Source organism: Oculina patagonica, chromosome 1 (assembly GCF_052425735.1).
Source record: "Oculina patagonica isolate OP01 chromosome 1, crgOcupat, whole genome shotgun sequence".
Classification (NCBI taxonomy): Eukaryota; Metazoa; Cnidaria; class Anthozoa; order Scleractinia; family Oculinidae; genus Oculina; species Oculina patagonica.
In genome coordinates, this window is record NC_135758.1 from 2,767,948 (window position 1) to 2,777,850 (window position 9,903).

Genomic DNA, 9,903 nt, shown 5'->3' on the forward strand with positions numbered 1-9,903 from the left:
GGGATGCAAAAAACTTGCCTGTAGAAGGATAGGTTCATGAACTGGACCCTGGAACTTGTGCTGATTTGCCCGCAGCCAAATCACGGCATTGTAAGTGTCCTTATATCTATTCCGCAAATATTCCAACCGACGGTTCTTCATATCTTCCAGCTTAGTGATTCTGCTTTTAATGTCTGTAAAAATAACATGACAGATAAAAATGAATGGTTTATTAAATGATTATAGGTGCACTTTTATTAAAATATACTTTATTTAATATGATAAAGGTTGGGTAACAGAGGAGAAAGTTTCCATGCCCTAGGATAACAGTTACTTTGAGGGCAAATGGGACTGCATAGCGTTAATCACCATCTCAGTTTTAATAGTTTCAATTAGTGACTCTGAAGTCCTGAAAATAAGAAGGGAAGAGCTGTATGATGAGACATGATACAGTACTTGGGGATGAAAGCAACAAGGTAATCTTTACATTCATGTACATGCAAACATTACGTCAAGTCAGCAAGAACAGTAATTTGATTTTTTTTAAACAAAACAGATCTAGACAGTCACCTTGGACTGATGCCTTTAAGCGATCTGAGTCATCTCTGACCCCATGAGCCTCATTTTGAATGGTCATCATTTCACGGTTCTTCTGCCGAGCTTCAGTGTTGATCCTATCAATACGAGGCTGCAAAAAAACAACATCAAATTACATACATGTATTTTGCTCATTCTGGCAAATAAACCAGTTTTAATCAATGTTTAATAAATCAGCCAGGGGTATAGTAGAGTCTCGATTTCTGAAACCCTCGGTTTCTTGGAACTGATTTCTTGAACCAATTTTTGTTTCCCTTGAATAGTACTTCTCAGTCTGTAATTTTACCTCTGATTTCTTGAAGCTCCCAATTTCCTGAAGGAATTCTTAGTACTGCATTATAATTAGGGTTCATACCCTTTTTCACAAACAATTTTCCAGGACTTATCAAGGTCTCAGATTGATTTTTCCAGGTCTCCAAAATTCACATTGACTCTTTCACTGCCAAGATCCAAAGACTATTCCTCCTTACATTGTCTGTAAATTTCTTAAAAAGTTAGAATGAGAATTCAGTTGTTACTTGGGTTTAACAGGTTTCCAGAACTTTCTAGGAACAGTTGTCTTTTTCCAGAACTGGAAAGTGCCACAAAAAAATTCCAGGACTTCGCAGGACCCGTACAAGCCCTGTATAATATGCTAAAACACTAATGCAAGATTACTCACCTGCAAATCAGATGGGTCTGGTAGATTGTCCAGTTCATTCTGATATCCCTGTATTGCCCTCTCTAGATCACTCATCCTACAAATATAAATAAAACATTATGTCTCAGGGCCTGATTACATGGAGAATTTCAGCCCGGGCTGGAATTTTGTTGCGATTACATGGAGAATTTCAGCCCGGGTTGAACACTTTTAAGACTGAAAACTAATCGGACAGCCATTTTTCTTTCATTCAAACCATCACTGTGCATCCGTAAGCTTACTTTCAGCCCAGGCTGAAATTTGAACACAATTACATGAGGTTTTTCAGCCCACTTGCCCGGACTGAGATTTCCAGCCGGTTTCAAAAACTGGGATGGAAATTTCAGCCCGGGTTGGCGTTTCTTCATGACTAATTGCATAAACGTCTTTTCAAGAAGATTTGTTTTGGAAGCCGAGCTGAAATCTCAGCTTGGCAAAGCGGGTTGAAATTTCAGCCCGGGCTGAAATTCATCATGTACTTCAGGCCCTCACTTCCAATCATTGGCCCTTGGATTCCCGATTGGTGGGAGGCAAGCGCTCTAACCACTGCGCCATCCCTGCTCCCCTAAATACTGGTGAGATACCAAGATAGGGATTTACATTTGTACCGTTTTTGCCTTTTCTTTTCTTCATCCTTCAAATCTTTCAGTTCTCCCTGTAATTCTTCAATCTACAATAATTAATAATAAATTATTAATTTGACAGAAGTTCAAAATTATATTCTTTATCAAAGTAACAACATAAATGGCACGCGATGCATGCAGAAGCGTGGGTTTCAGGGTTATTATTTTTGGGGAAAATTTTTTAAAATTTTTTTTTTTTTTTTAAAATTTTTTTTTTTTTTAAAAAAAAAAAAAAAATTTTTTATTTTTTTTTTTTTTTTTTTTTTTTTTTTTTCAAATTTTTTTTTTTATAAAAATCCCGGAGAAATTAAAAATTAATAAAAAAGTGATATAAATAAACTGTATAAGGTCAAAACTATTTCTCATTTGACAAGGATTATGTGAAGACTGTAAACATAAAATTGTTGCTGATGAAATCTGCACAGTGTACCTTATCCCCTTTCTTTTCAATCTGTTCACTCTTTGACTTGGCTTTTTTCAACACATCATTGCCTTTCTGCATCTGTGAAATAATTATAATAAGAAAAAAATATTAGAATAAGGGTACCTACAGCAGTAACTTTAACTGTAGTTGAAACTTTTTTGTGTAGCACAGCACTGGACTCTTCAGCTAAGGAAGCATTTTTAAGGCCATTTAATGTCTTGATTTTAGGGATTTTTTTACCCATAATGTACTTAGGGGCATGCAGGGATGTGAGCACACATCTCCCACCAATGTGGGCCGGGCTCGACACCCTGACCCGACGTCATACGTGTGTTGAGTTTGCTGTTGGTTCTTGTCCTCGTTCCGTGGGTTTTTCTGCGGGTTCTCCGGTTTTCCTCCCTCCACAAAAATCACACTGATAAATTCCAATTCAATCGGGAACAGTGGACAAAGTGCCACTGAAAATTCCCATTTATTATAATTATATTATTAATTTTTTTACTTGCAGTTTTCCATCTGCATTTACATTCAGGTGCACATCTAAAGGGGCTGCTTACATACCACTTAAGGCCAAAGTCATCAAACTTAGCCACTCAATAGCTATTAATTAATACTCTGCCTTGTGAACCACTTATTTATTTATTTTTTTATTTATTTATTTCTTTAAATCTGTACTTACCAGCTCTCTGGTAGAGTCTTCCAGCTCTCTGACTTTTTTGGTTACTTCATCAAGTCGTTTTTGCATCGGAGCATTTTGGCGCTTCACTTCTTCCAGCCTTTTCTTCACTTTATCCTTCTCACTTTTGACTTCCACAAACTTTTTACGGGCTGCCTCATATTCCTCAAATTAAAAAAAAAAAGGTTCTCAGGAATTGCCAATAAATGTTTACGCACGAATGCAGAAATGTGACAAGATTTAAGTATTTATGTCAATGATGAAGGGATTGTTTTCTAATGTAGAGCCCACTTCTCTAAATGACAAAATGAAACAAAACATAAAAAATAAAAAAAATTAGATTTATCATAAATATGAAGGATTAAATTTTAATTAAGATTTAAAATGTTTTGAAGTAGGTGTCAGAAACTGGAAGAGGGTGGCTGTGACAAGCCATGGTTGTTTGCCGCCACCTGATTGCTATGAAAGTAACTGGCAACATAATATAGTCAAGTAGCCAGTGGAACTCTGGCGGTTGCCAGCTTGTTTTGAAAACCCTGAGCTTGTGACTGAAAGGACTAGCATTACTTTCAAACCCTAGAAAGTAAAAAAAAATCTTTATCATTAATTAAAAATAACAGTTAGACTTACTGCCCAAGGCCTTTTCTTCTCCAGTATCTGCACTTTCTGTAGATGCCTCTCTCTTTCTTGGTGCCTTTTTACCTCATGTTCAAGCCGTTCATTTTGCTGTACCAACTTTTCAAGATGTTCTTTGTTGTTTCTAAGAGAAACCTAAGTAGACAAAAAAAATTGCATCATGTGGGAGCTGTGCTAGGTGCAAAATGTTTGGTTGCAGAATAATGGTATAAAGTTTGGATTATAATCGGGTTCAAGATCTGGTAATACCGTTACAATGTGGACAGGTTGTGTTGTTGGGCATTGAAGATACAGTCATGTGCATGTTATTTTTTAACTCTCACAGTCTCTCTCTCAGCACCCAAGGTACATGAAACAGAAAACCTGCAAGGGCAACTAACAGGGTTTGTACACTTTTTCAGGCCAAAAATTCAAGGACTTTTCCAGGACCCTTCTTGGAAATTTCAAGGACTTTTTTTCATGAAATTTACCCCAAATACATGATTTCCAGTCTGTTGTGCCGTCGTTTATTTTGGCGGTCTTCTCATTGCCTTGAAGCCTTTTGACATTCAATGAAAAAATCAAGGACTTTCAAGGACCAAAAACCAATTTCAAGTACTTTCAAGGCCTTGAAATCAACTCCTGAAATTCAAGTGTTTTCAAGAAGTGTACAAACCCTGAACTAACCTTGGAAAGTTTTTAACACGATAACATTGTTTTGATCAACTTCTCAAACTCATTAATACAAACGCAATTCCTCAAGTTAAAATAAAAGAAACCTTAACGGTGATGGTGGTATTGAAATCCTTATTAGCAGAGATTTGTTTATGATTATTTCATTTGTCCATTTACTACTTGGTCTTAGTTTTAGTTTTGTTTGAGAAGATTACATCTGAGAGAGTGCTTCATTACATTTCCAAACTCCTTAAAGTTCATTAAAAGTACTCCACTGCATGTCCTATTTTCAACTCTGAGTCTCTTATTGGAAATGTGATGAGACACTCTTGCTCATGTTTGTACAATGTATTACTTCCAACTTAAATCACCTCAAGTTCCTTTTCTTGCTTTCTTAGTTCAATGAGCTGTTGATGTGTATCAAACATGTCTGGGGGACCAACCTGTGTACAAGAAAAAAGATGCATGCAAATCTTCATTGCATGGAATGAACTTTTCTTTAAAAACAGCTGTATATACGTACTGTGTAACAAAACACTGTACATACTAGTTATGCAACGCTTTCGAGTGGTATACTATGGAATATCCCACAAGTCACTTGTAAAGGCTCGTGTGTATACCGAGAAAATACAAGTGACAAGTGGGATATTCCATAGTTTACCATGAGAAAGCGTTGTGTAACTATTTTATACCCTGCCATAGAAAATACGCTTACTAAATTTCGTCGAGAATACAGTCGAGCAGCACACGACGGGAAGGTTGGGTTGAATACCGTCGAATATACAACGGCTTTCCTGTTTTCTGATCGGCTGTATTTTCTATGGCATGGTATAAATAAGTGTATCAACTGTAGAGTTGGAATCATCCAGAACAGAGTTTGCTTCACTTACTGCTTTCTCTGTGGCTTCTAAGAGTTGCTGCTGAGTCATCTTTGCAAATTCTGCCACTTTGTCCTGTTATTGAGCCAGGCGACATCAAGAAGTGAAAAAGACAAATAAACATTGACATAACAATAAAAATAATAATAGAAAAAAGTACAGACATACAGGTACATGTTTAAAAACTACATGGGGGGGGGGGGGGGGGGTTATAACTGGAATTTTACGGTATTTTCTCTTACCTGAGGAAGGAATTGACAAAGGTTGCCAATTTGTACATTTAACTTTTTGGTTAATTCTGTAACCTAAAGACAAGTGTAAATAAAATGATAATAAAATAAATTTGCAGATTTCAGGATCTGGAAAAGTGTTCATGTTACAAAATAGAATACAATTAAAACAAGGCTGTGCTGAATAAAGTTAAATGTCTCATGGATTGCAAGTGTGTGGACTATGTAAGGTGATGGATGAAACTCTTTAACTGAACGGTACAAACTCCTGGTTGTATTTCTCATGAAAAAAAATCCTGACGCCTCTTTAGTGGAATATGGGAATTTGGAATTCTTGATTATTAAACCAAACCCCTGAACAACTGGTAAACCACCTGATTCTCCTGACTATATTCATGTATCTGCAGCAGCTGCTCTTTGTTTATACATGCATGTGTTGTACATTCAGAAGCCACGCCAGAAATGTGCTTTCACAAACATGGAAAATAAGGAATGCTGGAGGTTTTACTTCATACATGTATAAACTTGTGCGGTCACAGAAATTAATAAGTTTACAAAGTCCATAAAATTGTAATCAACTATACCTCTTTCATTGTGGTTGATTTCCCATTAATTTTCCAGGTGGACCGATTATCATCCCTAAATATGTCCCTGGTTATTGTATGATTCCTGCCATCTGAGTTGTGTCTGAAAGGAAGGTTAAAACACTTGAACTTCAGTGGCAAGTACACGAGATCAGAAATGTACAAATACCTTTTGTCTTGTACACTCTAGCTACTTACAGTTCAATCTCGACCATAGCTTGAGAAGCCCCATGCTTGATGAATTCACGAACCTAAGAACAACATGACAAGTTAGCTTAGTGCTCCAAATAGCTTTGTGTATACACTTGCTATAAAAAACAGTCAGGGTGCATATTTTCCTTTGGAAATTTTAAATTTGTGGTTCCCAAAATGGAATTTTAAAAGGAAAAAATGTCCATACTCTTCCCACAGAAGGGATTGGAAATTCCTGAGGGTAGGAGGGGTCCCAAAGGCCAAAAACTTCAAGGAAATGTATGAAGCTTAATACCATAAAGTTCCATTTCTCACACACCACTGGTAGCCATGCCAGGCCGACCGCCACCTGACCTTTATTACAAACTCAACAAAAAACCATACATGTACATCTTGTATCACAGGGAAAAATTGCACAATGGCAAAGCTAACAAAAAATACTGCACAAACTGAAAATCTTAGGGCGGGTGGGTGGGAAAAGGTCAGCAATGGCGGACGCAACAAAAACAACTGCCCGCCAAAAGTCACATGACCCTTTCCCAGGTCCCAGCGGTGTGTGAGAAAAACATTTTCCACTTATTTCGTTTCACTCAGCCAGTGGAAAATAACACGTATAAGTCGCACCCGTAGATGCAACCAGAGATGTTTCCGTAGATAAGCCGCACCCCCAACAAACAACAACAACAACAACAACAACCATTTTATTTTGCCAAATTAAATAGAAGATAAATTACAGCATAAAATAAATTAACTAAAATAGGCAAAAAAACTACTCATAGTAGAAATAAACTAAACGAGCTGAGTAGTTAAAAAAAAAAATTTAATTGCTTTGACAAGGTTGTACATAAAAGAAGACAGAAGTAAAATAAGACAATTACTAAGTAATTAAGTACCATGCAGACAAAATGAAATAAAATAAAATAAAAATAAATAAGTAAAATGTAACTAAGTATGTATAAGTGATAATTTAATTTAGAAAAGTAGGGAAAAAAAGGGAACATGGGAAAAAAAAAGAAAAACAGTACCAGTTAATGTTTGAACTAAAATTTGTTAATATTAGTTTAATACGAGCGAAAAGAAAATTAAAATACTAAGCCAGCATTAACCATAAGTACTTAATTAACCATTAACCATTAGTACTTTTGACTTAAATTTTGAGGAAAAAGGCGCGGCTTATACATGCATCTTTACGGTAATTGGAATTTCCAGAGGGGTGGGGGTCTGAGGAAAAATCACTTTGTGGGGAAGGTATGGACAATTTATGGACCTTCACATTGCAATGTTCGCTATGCATTACGCATGAATCAGGGTTGTACCTGAAAACCCTACCTCAGTTGCACGACCAAGCAGCTTTGGATGACCAGCGAGTCCAAGACACATTGCACAAACAACTGAAGATTTGCCAGTACCTACAGTTATGTTGCATTAACAAGTTACAGTAAGTAATGAACGTAGCTTAGTAAATCCACAATTCAAAGTAGTCAGGGGGATGGTAGAGATGATTATTGGAGGGAGGCGATTATTTATTATATTCAATTATTGGGGAAGGGGGGGGGGGGGGGGTTAATCAAGGGACAGCAGCTATTTTTTGAGGAACATATGTGCAGCATTCCAAAGCACTGCATTACAACATTATGCCTTTGGGTACTACTGTTTTTCTGGACAAAAAATATGCAGAACCTGAATCTAGCTAAGCAATATACATTTTCACGGTAAATACTGTATATTATTAATAGCATTTGTTAAGGTTGAAGAGCATGCCCTGTACCTATCAAGTAATAAGCGACCTTCAGATTGGGTTATTCCAGAAAAAATACACACCCCCCGACGGATGGCAAAACTTTTTGACCCCCCTCCTGCCCGGATTTCCCAGATCGCTAGACCCCTCCTCCCACCCGGATTTCCAAGCTCAAGGACCCCCCTCCCGCCCGGATTTCCATTTTTTTAAAGGCCCTAACTGAACACAACAGGCAATAGAAAAGACGCAACATTTCTTCCAAAAGATCCCTGTTTATTATAACCTTCAAAACTGGGCTAATATTGCTAATTTTGCAAGTCAAATATCAACATTTCAAATCAGATTATGGAAACGATCGCGCGTGTATTTATAAAGTGATCTCCGGTAGACTCTCCTCGAAAATGCCACTTGCTTTTTTCCGTCATACAACAAACGTACAAGATAAGAAATATGTAAGTCTTAAAACGTATGTAAATGTAAGAAGAAAAAAACAGTGAAAAAAGTCCTTAATGCACTAATATAGAAAACTAATTTCGGTTGTCGGCGTCGTCGGTGACAAAGCGGCCTAAAATTGGCGCGTGTTTACAAGATCGAGTTCCCGCTGTTAGGACTATTAGTGTGATATTTACTTAAGCTTATCAATAAAGCTTTTCGAACTACAATAATTTTAAATTTTGTTACCTATATGGGTCTGTAGGTCAACTGGAACTCTTGCCTTTCTTTCGAAGAATTCAAAGTTTTCATGCGTAATGTCCACGTTCTGGCTTTCATAAACTTGTTAACATATCAGTCGTAAGGCATGGATTAATACAGTGGAAGAAGCCAAATAATACACAAATTGTGTATACGCATGTAAGCCAGCAAAACAGGTTCTCAGGTTGGCTAAAATATACAGAAAAGTACAATCTGCAGCCAGCCCGATCGTCTTTTCTTCGCATTTTTCAAGGATGTTGCAAAGCACGGGCTCGGGTGGCCTGGGTACCGTAAAAATGTTCTAGGCGTTGCATGCTCGGTTGACAGTGTTTTTTCCGATCGTAAAGTTGTTGTTATCCATTTATCGCGCTGGTTCTTCATGAATAAAAGGACCTATGAAGGTAAACTTGAAGCATATGAGGTACGAACACCATAAACTGGAAGACTACAAGATTTTCCGATGCAAACTTCTTCTTTTAAGTGGTAAAACATATCGATCGAGTTAAAGTTAAAAGTGACCCCCGAGGAAGAATTTTTAGGTTCAGAACCCCCCTCCCGCCCGGATTTCCCAGGCCATTTACCCCCCCTCCTGCGAGAATTTCCAGTTTGCCATCCGTCGGGGAGGTGTGTATTTTTTCTGGAATAACCCATTTGACTACGAGTACGACTTTGGAATTTCGACACAGTTGTATCCCCCAAACTATAACTACTTCCCTGTTGCTGAGTAACACATAAATAAACATGAGGGATAACATTGGTGTGATAAGTGATTATACATGTAGGAGGCATACGAATTTGGTTTGAAAACGTGTACTCGTACTCAATCTCATACTCGTAGTCCAATCTGAATGTCTCTATTATGTCAAGGGCCCTTAGCTTATTGCATGATACAACTTTTGCACTATCATGCATACCATTTGGTCCTAAGAGAACATTTAAGTGAGGTCCTGGTCGAAATTCACAGTCTCCATATGTTCTGAAAGAAAAGTTAAAAGCTTCTGAACTTAATACCTGAATTGGTTGTTGCAAAATGATTAAAAAATACATAATAAAACCAAGAAGACCAAGAGAATGTATCTGGCAATGAAAAGTTGACACAGATGTTCATGTAAATGAGTTCCCCCCGGTTGCTGCACCAGAGAGAGATTTTCACTCCTGTACAAAAATAACCCCGGTGTCATGCAAACTTGGTATGACTCAGCTGATGACTGTTCATTTCATATTATTTTTTACAGCAGTGCAAATCTTACACCCCAATAAAAACGGCTTACGTAAACGCGGTATGACTTTTTCACCTTGCACCGGAATGAAGTCGCGACG

General features: G+C 37.4%; 1 protein-coding gene across 1 annotated transcript in view; it reads right to left on the minus strand.

The window, feature by feature from the left end:
- LOC144631577 (structural maintenance of chromosomes protein 5-like) overlaps nt 1-9,903 on the minus strand; it is an 81,831-nt gene that overhangs the window by 20,074 nt on the left and 51,854 nt on the right. The window contains exons 2-15 of the mRNA XM_078490070.1: nt 9,498-9,559; nt 7,482-7,561; nt 6,159-6,211; nt 5,961-6,063; nt 5,389-5,451; nt 5,159-5,221; nt 4,640-4,711; nt 3,609-3,749; nt 2,982-3,143; nt 2,309-2,380; nt 1,864-1,925; nt 1,238-1,313; nt 550-667; nt 19-173 (exon numbers count right to left, since the gene is read on the minus strand). Coding sequence (XP_078346196.1) covers nt 19-173; nt 550-667; nt 1,238-1,313; nt 1,864-1,925; nt 2,309-2,380; nt 2,982-3,143; nt 3,609-3,749; nt 4,640-4,711; nt 5,159-5,221; nt 5,389-5,451; nt 5,961-6,063; nt 6,159-6,211; nt 7,482-7,561; nt 9,498-9,559 — 1,282 coding nt within the window. The remainder of the gene's footprint in view (nt 1-18; nt 174-549; nt 668-1,237; nt 1,314-1,863; nt 1,926-2,308; nt 2,381-2,981; nt 3,144-3,608; nt 3,750-4,639; nt 4,712-5,158; nt 5,222-5,388; nt 5,452-5,960; nt 6,064-6,158; nt 6,212-7,481; nt 7,562-9,497; nt 9,560-9,903) is intronic.